The following is a 14,619-nucleotide window of genomic DNA, read 5'->3' on the forward strand; positions in this document are numbered from 1 at the left end:
ATATAGAGGTTAGTACAGAGGTATATAACCGTAAGTCTTACTCCTACATATAGAGGTGTTAGTACAGAGGTATATAACCCTAAGTCTTACTCCTACATATAGAGGTTAGTACAGAGGTATATAACCCTAAGTCTTACTCCTACATATAGAGGTTAGTACAGAGGGTATATAACCGTAAGTCTTACTCCTACATATAGAGGTTAGTACAGAGGTATATAACCCTAAGTCTTACTCCTACATATAGAGGTTAGTACAGAGGTATATAACCCTAAGTCTTACTCCTACATATAGAGGTTAGTACAGAGGTATATTATATAACCCTAAGTCTTACTCCTACATATAGAGGTTAGTACAGAGGTATATAACCCTAAGTCTTACTCCTACATATAGAGGTTAGTACAGAGGTATATAACCCTAAGTCTTACTCCTACATATAGAGGTTAGTACAGAGGTATATAACCCTAAGTCTTACTCCTACATATAGAGGTTAGTACAGAGGTATATAACCCTAAGTCTTACTCCTACATATAGAGGTTAGTACAGAGGTATATAACCCTAAGTCTTACTCCTACATATAGAGGTTAGTACAGAGGTATATAACCCTAAGTCTTACTCCTACATATAGAGGTAAGTACAGAGGTATATAACCGTAAGTCTTACTCCTACATATAGAGGTGTTAGTACAGAGGTATATAACCCTAAGTCTTACTCCTTCATATAGAGGTTAGTACAGATGTATATAACCCTAAGTCTTACTCCTACATATAGAGGTTAGTACAGAGTTATATAACCCTAAGTCTTACTCCTTCATATAGAGGTTAGTACAGAGGTATATAACCCTAAGTCTTACTCCTACATATAGAGGTTAGTACAGATGTATATAACCCTAAGTCTTACTCCTACATATAGAGGTGTTAGTACAGAGGTATATAACCCTAAGTCTTACTCCTACATATAGAGGTTAGTACAGAGTTATATAACCCTAAGTCTTACTCCTACATATAGGGGTGTTAGTACAGAGGTATATAACCCTAAGTCTTACTCCTACATATAGAGGTTAGTACAGAGGTATATAACCCTAACTACTCCTTCATATAGAGGTTAGTACAGAGGTATATAACCCTAAGTCTTACTCCTACATATAGAGGTGTTAGTACAGAGGTATATAACCCTAAGTCTTACTCCTTCATATAGAGTGTTAGTACAGAGGTATATAACCCTAAGTCTTACTCCTACATATAGAGGTTAGTACAGAGGTATATAACCCTAACTACTCCTACATATAGAGGTTAGTACAGAGGTATATAACCCTAAGTCTTACTCCTACATATAGAGGTTAGTACAGAGGTATATAACCCTAACTACTCCTACATATAGAGGTTAGTACAGAGGTATATAACCCTAAGTCTTACTCCTACATATAGAGGTTAGTACAGAGGTATATAACCCTAAGTCTTACTCCTACATATAGAGGTTAGTACAGAGGTATATAACCCTAAGTCTTACTCCTACATATAGAGGTTAGTACAGAGGTATATAACCCTAACTACTCCTACATATAGAGGTTAGTACAGAGGTATATAACCCTAAGTCTTACTCCTACATATAGAGGTTAGTACAGAGGTATATAACCCTAAGTCTTACTCCTACATATAGAGGTTAGTACAGAGGTATATAACCCTAAGTCTTACTCCTACATATAGAGGTTAGTACAGAGGTATATAACCCTAAGTCTTACTCCTACATATAGAGGTGTTAGTACAGAGGTATATAACCCTAAGTCTTACTCCTACATATAGAGGTTAGTACAGAGGTATATAACCCTAAGTCTTACTCCTACATATAGAGGTTAGTACAGAGGTATATAACCCTAAGTCTTACTACTCCTAACCCAATATAGAGGTTAGTACAGAGGTATATAACCCTAAGTCTTACTCCTACATATAGAGGTTAGTACAGAGGTATATAACCCTAAGTCTTACTCCTACATATAGAGGTTAGTACAGAGGTATATAACCCTAAGTCTTACTCCTACATATAGAGGTTAGTACAGAGGTATATAACCCTATATAACCCTAAGTCTTACTCCTACATATAGAGGTTAGTACAGAGGTATATAACCCTAAGTCTTACTCCTACATATAGAGGTTAGTACAGAGGTATATAACCCTAAGTCTTACTCCTACATATAGAGGTTAGTACAGAGATATATAACCGTAAGTCTTACTCCTACATATAGGGGTGTTAGTACAGAGGTATATAACCCTAAGTCTTACTCCTTCATATAGAGGTTAGTACAGAGGTATATAACCCTAACTACTCCTTCATATAGAGGTTAGTACAGAGGTATATAACCCTAAGTCTTACTCCTACATATAGAGGTGTTAGTACAGAGTTATATAACCCTAAGTCTTACTCCTACATATAGAGGTATATAACCCTAACTACTCCTACATATAGAGGTTAGTACAGAGGTATATAACCCTAAGTCTTACTCCTACATATAGAGGTTAGTACAGAGGTATATAACCCTAAGTCTTACTCCTACATATAGAGGTTAGTACAGAGGTATATAACCCTAAGTCTTACTCCTACATATAGAGGTTAGTACAGAGGTATATAACCCTAAGTCTTACTCCTACATATAGAGGTTAGTACAGAGGTATATAACCCTAAGTCTTACTCCTACATATAGAGGTTAGTACAGAGGTATATAACCCTAAGTCTTACTCCTTCATATAGAGGTTAGTACAGAGGTATATAACCCTAAGTCTTACTCCTACATATAGAGGTTAGTACAGAGGTATATAACCCTAAGTCTTACTCCTACATATAGAGGTTAGTACAGAGGTATATAACCCTAACTACTCCTACATATAGAGGTTAGTACAGAGGTATATAACCCTAAGTCTTACTCCTACATATAGAGGTTAGTACAGAGGTATATAACCCTAAGTCTTACTCCTACATATAGAGGTTAGTACAGAGCTATATAACCCTAAGTCTTACTCCTACATATAGAGGTTAGTACAGAGGTATATAACCCTAAGTCTTACTCCTACATATAGAGGTTAGTACAGAGGTATATAACCCTAAGTCTTACTCCTACATATAGAGGTGTTAGTACAGAGGTATATAACCCTAAGTCTTACTCCTACATATAGAGGTGTTAGTACAGAGGTATATAACCCTAAGTCTTACTCCTACATATAGAGGTTAGTACAGAGGTATATAACCCTAAGTCTTACTCCTACATATAGAGGTTAGTACAGAGGTATATAACCCCAAGTCTTACTCCTACATATAGAGGTTAGTACAGAGGTATATAACCCTAACTACTCCTACATATAGAGGTTAGTACAGAGGTATATAACCCCAAGTCTTACTCCTACATATAGAGGTTAGTACAGAGGTATATAACCCTAAGTCTTACTCCTTCATATAGAGGTGTTAGTAGAGAGGTATATAACCCCAAGTCTTACTCCTACATATAGAGGTTAGTACAGAGGTATATAACCGTAAGTCTTACTCCTACATATAGAGGTTAGTACAGAGGTATATAACCCTAAGTCTTACTCCTACATATAGAGGTTAGTACAGAGTTATATAACCCTAAGTCTTACTCCTACATATAGAGGTTAGTACAGATGTATATTACCCTAAGTCTTACTCCTTCATATAGAGGTGTTAGTACAGAGGTATATAACCCCAAGTCTTACTCCTACATATAGAGGTTAGTAAAGAGTTATATAACCCCAAGTCTTACTCCTACATATAGAGGTTAGTACAGAGGTATATAACCCTAACTACTCCTACATATAGAGTCTCGTACAGAGGTATATAACCCCAAGTCTTACTCCTACATATAGAGGTTAGTACAGAGGTATATAACCCCAAGACTACTCCTACATATAGAGGTTAGTACAGAGGTATATAAGCCTAAGTCTTACTCTTACAAATAGAGGTTAGTACAGAGGTATATAACCCTAAGTCTTACTCCTACATATAGAGGTTAGTACAGAGGTATATAACCCTAACTACTCCTACATATAGAGGTTAGTACAGAGCTATATAACCCTAAGTCTTACTCCTACATATAGAGGTTAGTACAGAGGTATATAACCCTAAGTCTTACTCCTACATATAGAGGTTAGTACAGAGGTATATAACCCTAAGTCTTACTCCTACATATAGAGGTTAGTACAGAGGTATATAACCCTAAGTCTTACTCCTTCATATAGAGGTTAGTACAGAGGTATATAACCCTAAGTCTTACTCCTACATATAGAGGTTAGTACAGAGGTATATAACCCTAAGTCTTACTCCTACATATAGAGGTTAGTACAGAGGTATATAACCCTAAGTCTTACTCCTTCATATAGAGTTTAGTACAGAGGTATATAACCCTAAGTCTTACTCCTACATATAGAGGTTAGTACAGAGGTATATAACCCTAAGTCTTACTCTTACATATAGAGGTTAGTACAGAGGTATATAACCCTAAGTCTTACTACTACATATAGAGGTTAGTACAGAGGTATATAACCCTAAGTCTTACTCCTACATATAGAGGTTAGTACAGAGGTATATAACCCCAAGTCTTACTCCTACATATAGAGGTTAGTACAGAGGTATATAACCCTAAGTCTTACTCCTACATATAGAGGTTAGTACAGAGGTATATAACCCTAAGTCTTACTCCTACATATAGAGTCTAGTACATAGGTATATAACCCTAAGTCTTACTCCTTCATATAAAGTCTGTACTACAATATGTATTCTGTATAATCTCACACTCTGGGCCAATGTACTGAAGTGTTAGAGATACAGCAGGAAGTCTATCATATGTACAAGTACAAAAAAATCTTCATGTTTCCAGTATTTCTTCTTGTTTTACACCTTAATTTACTCCTAACACATGAAACAGACAGAAAATCTGACAGAATAATCAAATTAAAAGCAGTGTTTGAGAGCTATGTACCATCCTTATATCTACTTCATCCCACAAAATCAAAATAGGATACAATATAAATGATGTAATCACACAGAATATATCCTGAGCAGCACCCTTATAATCATGCCTTCAGTGAGTAATTATACTCACTATCTAATGGTAATATGGTTATAACCAGCAGTTCAGGGGAACTTTTGATAATTAACAATAAAACAAATAACAGCAACATTAGCTTATCAACATGTGAACATGTATCTAATGTGCCTGTAATCAGCCTCATACAGGTTTTGAATTTGACCATTACGTAACGGCATTGTATAAAATAATATCTCATTTACATTCCCTCTAACATATTCACCAGTACAGGGTACTGTAATATCATCAATCCTTGCTGACTAGTTTAATAGTCTACCTGCTGTCTACACTAAAAACATCCATTGTTTTCTACGTAACGAGTAAGAAAAGATATAACATAATTACTAACTTTTTTCTGAATTGTTTTGTCTGTTCTGGAAAGTCATTATCTATTTGGTCCCAAAGACATTTACCATATTTTTTTTTTGTAGATCACTTGATTAGCCTTTCCATGATATGGTGTAGTAGTGTAATGCTTTTAAAGTATAACAGAATTCCATTAAATGAAGACTGTCCTGTAGTCTTAAAAAGGTTAATAAATAGAAGAAGTAATTGATCATTCTAAAGCAATCACATGTGTATCAGCATGGCTACAAAATTGTTGCTTATACAGAGCTTTCCATGGAAGTAACCGAATTGCCATTCTAGAGAGGTTAGGACATCAACATGGCTTCAAAATACAGAGATTTGCATGGACATAGCTGGGACATTGTCATTCTAAAGAGGTTAGAACAACATCAGCATAGCTTCAAAATACAGAGATTTCCATGGACATTGCCATTCTAAAGAGGTTAGAACAACAGCATAGCTTCAAAATATAGAGATTTTCATGGACATAGCTGGGACATTGTCATTCTAATGAGGTTAGAACAACATCAGCATAGCTTCAAAATATAGAGATTTCCCTGGACCTAAAGAGGTAAGAACAACGTCAGCATAGCTTCAAAGAATGGAGATTAACACGGACATAACAGGGACATTGTCATTCTAAAGAGGTTCGAACATCAGCATAACTACCAAATACAGAGCTCAATAGGATTTCAACAAGGGATATGTGTCATTATATATAAATAATACCACATTGGTGATAATTGATTCTCTATATACAGAGGTCTCCATGGATATACATGTACATTGTATCGCTTATGTTAAGGAGTATCACTTGACTTATAACAAATTTTCTCTTTACATGAGTTTTTCATGAGTACAATAGACAGTTTTAACACCAGACTTACCTTGCTGAAGCCTCTTTTCCCTAGCCTCCTCCGAAAGCTCACTTTCCTCCAGTTCAAACATGGGTCTGGTATCTGTCTTCCCTTGACTCATATCCAGCATTCCTTCAAGCCAGGCCAGCTCTGTGTCCTTAGCCTTCTGGAAGTCCAGGGCGCTGACCACATAGTCCCTAAGTCTCACCTGTGAAGCAATTGTGTGACCGTCATAACTTCCCAATGGTTAAACATTTTTTGTGATTTTCGATTCTCTCCCATACCACCATGTATTACATATTTGGTCATAGTTTTCTAGTTTATCATTTTCAGCAACTTAACTAAATTTTGTTTTTCTTATGAAAATAAAATATTAATATTCTGTATGTTACTGGCCGTGTAGTAATTATACAAAGAAACAATATATACAAAATACCAGGTAAAATATTAAATTTGTATGATTGCTAGCTCAGTAATGACTATTAATGTTTCTATAGCTTGAAATAAATTGAAATTTATTTAACATTGATAAAAAAAAGTAGATCAGAGCTATTCAGAGAATCTGGCATATTGGTTCAGTTAGAGTTGTGAATTAGAATGTAGTGCTCAGATTCTACTAAGTCTGAGGATTTGTATACTAATGATGGTTTACCAATAGACAATCAAACCATCTTTGGTATTTTGGATTGTGTATGATCTCGACATTGAATGTGTGGGTGTGCAAGCATCGAGCATGGCAACATACTGTCTGGCAATCAGACAATTGTTAGGCCAAAAAAAATAATATGTCTGTTTAGGGTTACATTGGCAAAAAAAAATAGGGTTGGTAGGTCGGGAGGATTTTTTTTTTTTTTTTTAGTGTCTCTCACTCTAAAATAATGGCCAGAACCGGAGTCTGAGATCGAAATCCTGACTTTTAATTTTGTTTTCATAGAAAAGTGGAAAAACAAAAATTAGGGTCGGAGTAAAAATTAGGGTCGGTCGGGTAACCCTAAACAGACATATTTTTTTTTGGCCTTACATAAATATACAAGCTCTTTGAGAGTTCAGTATGACCATTGAGGTACCACATATTTACAGATAGAGAATAAAACATGTCGTGGTTTGTGACACAGATAGAGAATAAAACATGTCGTGGTTTGTGACACAGATAGAGAATAAAACATGTCGTGGTTTGTGATACAGATAGAGAATAAAACATGTCGTGGTTTGTGACACAGATAGAGAATAAAACATGTCGTGGTTTGTGACACAGATAGAGAATAAAACATGTCGTGGTTTGTAACACAGATAGAGAATAAAACATGTCGTGGTTTGTAACACAGATAGAGAATAAAACATGTCGTGGTTTGAGGTACCACATATTTACAGATAGAGAATAAAACATGTCGTGGTTTGTGACACAGATAGAGAATAAAACATGTCGTGGTTTGTGACACAGATAGAGAATAAAACATGTCGTGGTTTGTGATACAGATAGAGAATAAAACATGTCGTGGTTTGTGACACAGATAGAGAATAAAACATGTCGTGGTTTGTGACACAGATAGAGAATAAAACATGTCGTGGTTTGTGATACAGATAGAGAATAAAACATGTCGTGGTTTGTGACACACAACTGTGTAATTATCTTGGTCACCACAAGTTACCAACACTAAATGAGCAACATTCACAAAGCTATTTATCTACCATGTAATTATTTTTATTGTTGATTGAAATAAAGACATCAACTAAAGTCTACCACTTATAGGAGGTGTACAATATCTATAATATTACAAACCCTAGAAGACCTCTAATTAGTTTATAGGTAGAGAAAATTGGTGTTTTTTTAATAAACATGCTATCAAATAACAGAAGAGAATACATACAAGGCTCAATATAGAGAGGAATGGCCGAGGGATCAATCAGTATAACCACAGGCATTGTACAGGACTCCTATACACAGCTTCATGTAATTACATTACTTGTGGTACCCAAATTATATTTCCATAATAGAAGACTTTTAAGGTGTATGGTCATTTAACCATTTCTCTGAAAGGGTTGTCAACATAAAATAATCATTGTACTACAAAATTACTTTGAGAGCTTACAAGTGTAAAATATATCCCAACAGTAATATAGCAACAGGTCCTAATATAGAAATAGAAATTTTTTTGTGTTGCTATGGCGATTCAGTTTCTATGGTAAAAATACCTGATAGATGTGGCTTTCCCTGGTCACATCTACAATATCGCCAACTTTAGGAGAGAAGATTTTGCCCTGGACCATACCCTCAAGCTTCCGACAATAGTCTGCCAAAGCATCAGTAGCCTCCGTCACTGCTCGCACTAGAATCTGTAAACATCAAGGAAGATTTAACTCTCTCTATGAAGTAATGTTCCAATAATATACTTAATTCTTATTTCAGCTTAACAGAATGTTAAAGACACAAATCTTCACAGAATGTTAAAAGACACAACAGGAGGCCCAAGGGCCTTAACGGTCATCTGACTACCTTGGAAATAGTTCTATAGGAAATTAATTAGATATAGTGTCATGGTAGCCATCTTCGATTTGGAATCAGCCAGAGATGTAACAACACATTGTCGAGATCATATCAGGATCATTTCAGGCAAGTTTCAGTCAAATCGCACAGGTAGAACTTGAGAAGAAATTCAAAATGTGACAGCCACCTTTGATTTCGGATTGACCCGAAAAATAACAAAACTTGGTTGGGACAATGCCAAATACATTTTAGGTAAGTTTCAGCTAAATTGCACTTGTAGAACTGTAGAACAAGTTCAAATTGTAAAAAGTTTACGCACCGTGCACACCCCTATGACATTGAAAGTAGGTCAAGGTCAATTATATAAACAAAATTGGTAGCCCTTCATCCAAGCATGCTACAGGGTGAATATGAGTACCCTGGGCATTCTGGTTATTGAGAAGACGTTAAAATATTTCAGCCTTTTTGACCATGTGACCTTGAAAGTAAAGATCAAGGTCCTTCATTTTCATTACTTTGGTAGCCCTTCATCCCAGCGTGGCACTGGCCAAATATGAGAACAATGGGCCTTTCGGTAAGTTAGAAGAAGTTGTTTCAATATTTTTAGACTATTTGACCACTGTGACCTTTTCACAGCATTGGTAGCCCCTCATCTCAGCATGCTACAGGCTAAATATATGAATACCATGGATCTCTCGGTTAGTTAGAAAATGTTGTTCAAAGATTTTAGCCTGTTTGACCCATGTGACCTTGAAAGTAGGTCAAGGTCATTATTTTCCACAACTTTGGTACCCTCCATCTCAGCATGCTACAGGCTAAATACAACTACCCTGAGCCTCTCAATTAGTTAGAAGAAGTTGTTCAAAGCTTTTAGCCTATTTGACCCATATGACCTTAAAAGTAGGTCAAGGTCATTCATTTTCACAACTTTGGTAGCCCTTCATCCAAGCATATTACAGGCCAAATATGAGTACCCTGGGCCTTATCGTTATTGAGAAGAGGTCGTTTGAATGAAACAAAGTCCACAAAACTGCTAATTTTTTTTTGCTTTTGCAATTAAATGTTAAAGAGACAAAAAGACAATTTTCTACCAGGGATAACTGGCAGGAATTAAGAGGTCAAAATATACTGATCCATTGCAGGCATGTCATAATGATAATGCTAAAAGTTTAGAGACAAGCAGCACTGACCATAGCCATTTGAATTCATTGTAGTATTTATCACCTGGGTAATTAAACACTTGCATAATTAGTGTAGACTTACCAGCTGCCGAGGTTTGATCTGACTGAGGATTTTCTTGATGGACTCTCCGTCAGAGCGACCTTCAAAGTCTATGTACTGTATGTTTGCATTAATGTCAAGAGTGACTGTCGCGGACACACATTTGGTGGGCACCTCAGAAACTTCTGAAATGGTTTAAGTATAAAAACATCTCTTAAAACTTTTCAAGGTAATCTCAACCTTATGTCATGGGCCTTAATATAAGGATCTGCACATCTTTACTTATTTGTAATTGGTCCTGAACTTTGATAAAACTACTAGCTTTCTACTACATAACAAACAATTAGCCATAGCTTTGTAGACAGTAAAAAAGCCAATAATTCCTTCTATATCTAATTACCTTGCATGGATTCCACTTCCCGCGCCACACTGTCCTGAAACACACAAAGACAAAAGGTGAACTTTAGGTAAAAAGATAACTGTATTTGTGATAAGTAGAAAATCAGGTTAGGTTACAATTAACACTGTGCCTCAATTTATGTCTACAGTAATCTATTTAACAAATACTTGTACTAAATGGATTACAAAATATTATTACATACATGTCAAGATGCATTTGTTTAAAAACTGATTATTAACAAATAAACATCTTCTTTTTTTAATACATAATGTAACATAATCTAACTATTTTATGGCCATATCAAGGGTACTCTGCATGAACTCTTTATAAGCTTAATCTATTTTTCATCTAATGATTGGAATACAATAATATAACACATGACATTCAGTCTATATATATATATATCTGTTATAATAGTTGATAAAACCTACAGCAAACATCAGAGATCTTTATTAAACATGTAATGCAATGTTACAGTTTAGTGTTATCTCAATCAACATGAACAATTAAACCCATGACTCGACATTAATTTCATCAGTAAAAATTAATAGATTTTGATATCAAAGTCAGCATACAGATAATCCATATTGACATACACAGAGATTTTCTTTTACAATAAAATACATCTGTTTTACATATACTTCTTTATAAATGCCTGTACAGATGCACTTTCATTTAAAAAGAAGTTTATTGATATAAAGGCATTTGCAGTACTGTATTATCCCGTGTGTCGACCCCTGTGATCTCCATCGTTTAATTCTAGCTTGCATATTTATTGGTTGTGTCAGGAATAGAAAGTGCTTTTACACGATCACAAACTTTTTGAACAAGCCTACTGAGCAAAACCATTAAATATCATTAAATTTTTAGAATGACAAATATTTCTTACATAACATTTTGACATCTAAACTGCATGTCAAACTTAAATGGGAGCTTCCTCTTACATTAACTTAAAACCCACTGGACTGACATGCATTTTGGTAAAACTTTTCCATTGAGAAAAATTAAATAAGTGCAATAATTGTAGACAGAAGTATTTGCTGAGTTTAATTTCAACTGTATGTACCACTCCCTGAATCAATTGAAATCTCAAGTTTTTTTGTAGTCTCCACATGTCTCCACAGAATTTAAAACTTCATCCCTATCTGGTTTTAAAACTTCATGACCATTTCCATTATTTGCCAAAATTGTCAAATTAAATGGTACGCTTCATTATTTCATCTCTGCCGTATCTCTCTCTTTTTTTCCCCTCTTCATTCATGAGTCATTTCCATACAATACTGAATTTTTTTCAGAGAATGAAAGACAATTTTGAAATACTATTTAATTGCAGAAAAGGAAATAAAAATATTACATGGAAGCAATCTGATTTAGAGTAAGAGGTATAAAACCTACTACCCAACTCAAAGGTGTAATGACAGTTGACAAGGAGACACACTTCAATAGGCATCTTATCGACACATATCAATACAATGTCTTTTTGACAGATGTCTTGGTAAAATAATTTGACAGATGTCTTAGTATCAAAGAACTTAACAGGCATCTTGGTGAAATACAATTTTCTTATTAAGAAACAATTTGACTTGGTGACATACTTTGACAGTAGACTGGAGTTATTCTCTCCAATATCTTGCAATTGGTGACATATTTCAATAATTGTCATGGTAACATTTGTCATGGTAACAAACAATTTGACAATTGTCTTGGTAACAATTTGATAGCTGTCTTAGTAACAATTTGACAATTGTCTTGGTAACAATTTGATAGCTGTCTTAGTAACAATTTGACAGTTGTCTTGGTAACAATTTGATAGATGTCTTAGTAACAATTTGACAATTGTCTTGGTAACAATTTGATAGCTGTCTTAGTAACAATTTGACAATTGTCTTGGTAACAATTTGACAGTTGTCTTGGTAACAATTTGACAGCTGACTGGTGACATACACTTTGTCTTTTTGGGCATTGCACACTATGATTATACATTGACACCAGAGAAACATAGTAGAGAGTATCAGAGTAACCTTGGGATGGGACAGGACTGTACAGCATGGGACAGACATATGTACCAGGATACTACACCCCCCCTCCCTTCCCTCTCTTTCTCAGCAGGAAAACCATCAAGGCGGAGTCATGAAGGCGGTAACCCAGAGGCAATTTTCAAATTTCAAACACAATTCTCTTTGACTCGGTTAAAAGGACATTTTACAAGAGGACGTTATGCAATATGTCACTCTTACTCTGGACTGTTAGAAGATTATGTCTGACAGAAAAGTGATCTCCATGAACATGATTCTCATTGACAACCACTAAAATCAAGTTGTGATTTTTTCTTGTTCTCACTCTCCAAAACCAATTACACCACTGATAACTAGACCATTCCATGTGTTTCCATTCAAACATCTGATTTTATCTCCTTTTCCAGTCATAAATTCAACATAATAATTTATCTGATTATCTTAAACTGGATAGTGAAACACCTGAAGATTACTTTAGAGGATTTCTCAATGGGTAATTGTTGTCTCAAATGTTTTACACTGAAGAAATCAACAGCTTGATAATGAGCCACTAGAGAGAACAGAAGCGAGTAATGTAATATTTATTTTCAGCGCCTCAAGAGCATTATTTGGAAAAGAAAATGAATGAAAAGCCAGCAGAAATTCTAGTCTCACCAATCCTGTTAAAATATCACTAGAAATGTGAGTAAGACATGAACGCCCCGCCTCCACATAGAATCTTTCTGGGATGTAACAGGATACAATGGGCCAAGACAGTTAGGGATCTGGCACCAATTTCATAAACCATAAGTGCAGGCTTAGGTCAAAAGTTTGACTTAACTAAGCCAGTTCATAACCTATAGTTAATTGTTTTGTTAAGTCGGGGCCTGGTGTGATGAACACTTTATGCCCCAATTATCCATTTCATGATGCAATGAAGCAAAACCCTGTTATATGAATCAATTATGTTTAATGACTACAGATATGTGATGAAGACTATTTTATTCTATCTGTATGTAAAACTCAGAAACTGTGTAATCGCAGCCAAATGTGGTCATATCACTGACTCAATGAAGTAATCATGACATTGCTAAACTTTATTGATGGTCTCAGATAGTTGTGATAGTAAATTTAGAAGACTTGCAAATGTATATTTAATATACAATGTCTGTAAAATAAGTTTGGCAAACAATAATTGTTTGGAAATCATATGTATTGTCTGCTTAACAAGAGATTTTTCTCCCAACTACATTGTATTTCATGATCAAATATATATACTAGAAACACCAGTTGAGCATCTCTCTTTAATTTCTTGGTATGGAAGTAGGAACAAATTCAAGAAATTCTACTTTCTTTGCCAAATGTCTGCTGCTTTGCTAGTATGGAATTTATCTTCATTACAACAAGAAAAGAAAGCACATCCAAATCTTTGGGTCAAACAGCTGCATCGACATCACCTGGTCTGTACGAAATTAGGACCTATAGTACAGTACTAGTATGGCATGTTGGTTACTGAAGGGAGATAACTCCAACCTGTTCTGATCAGATATAACTGGCCAATACTAATGATAAACAGGTGCTGTTGCCAAAAGCATGTGTTGCCAATTAAGAACTTACACTAAGTTTGGATATCTACAGGTACTTCAAATTTCATTTTGTACTCATTGCTCTCAGAACTGTTTTAGTTTTAATTTTTATTTGGTGGATAGCCTGTATCAGAAAAACTGTTTCATTGTATGGAAAAAAAATAGACTTACATGAATTTATAGATCAATGTTCTCCCTGTCATCACTTATGCACTTTCCATGGTCATGGATGATTGGTTGTTTGATTTGTCCTATAAACAGCTAGGTTTATTTGAGGATGGCCTTATTTGTGTGAATGTTGAGGCATGAATAAACTCTTCATGATCCAATGATCCTGAATGGACTCCCAATGATCATGAATGGACTCCATGATTATTTCCCAATGAGTATGAATGCACTCTATGATTATTTGCCAATGATCATGAATGGACTAAGCATTATTTCCCCCTTAATCATGAGTGGATTCTTCATGATTATTTCTCAATAATTATGAATGGATAGACTCCCCATGATTATTTTTCCATGATCAAGAATGAACTCTTCATGATTATTTCCCATTATGATCAGGAAAATGGACTCTATGATTATTTTCCCAGTTTCCCCATGATCATGAAAGGACTTCCCATGATTGCGAATGAA

At 35.1% G+C, this 14,619-nt stretch overlaps 1 protein-coding gene across 1 annotated transcript in view; it reads right to left on the minus strand.

The window, feature by feature from the left end:
* The window catches only part of LOC138318841 (cleavage and polyadenylation specificity factor subunit 2-like), a 199,422-nt gene that overhangs the window by 4,535 nt on the left and 180,268 nt on the right, over positions 1-14,619 (minus strand). The window contains exons 15-18 of the mRNA XM_069261581.1: positions 10,401-10,434; positions 10,043-10,185; positions 8,488-8,628; positions 6,325-6,502 (exon numbers count right to left, since the gene is read on the minus strand). Coding sequence (XP_069117682.1) covers positions 6,325-6,502; positions 8,488-8,628; positions 10,043-10,185; positions 10,401-10,434 — 496 coding nt within the window. The remainder of the gene's footprint in view (positions 1-6,324; positions 6,503-8,487; positions 8,629-10,042; positions 10,186-10,400; positions 10,435-14,619) is intronic.

Source organism: Argopecten irradians, chromosome 3 (assembly GCF_041381155.1).
Source record: "Argopecten irradians isolate NY chromosome 3, Ai_NY, whole genome shotgun sequence".
In the NCBI taxonomy this organism is placed as follows: domain Eukaryota; kingdom Metazoa; phylum Mollusca; class Bivalvia; order Pectinida; family Pectinidae; genus Argopecten; species Argopecten irradians.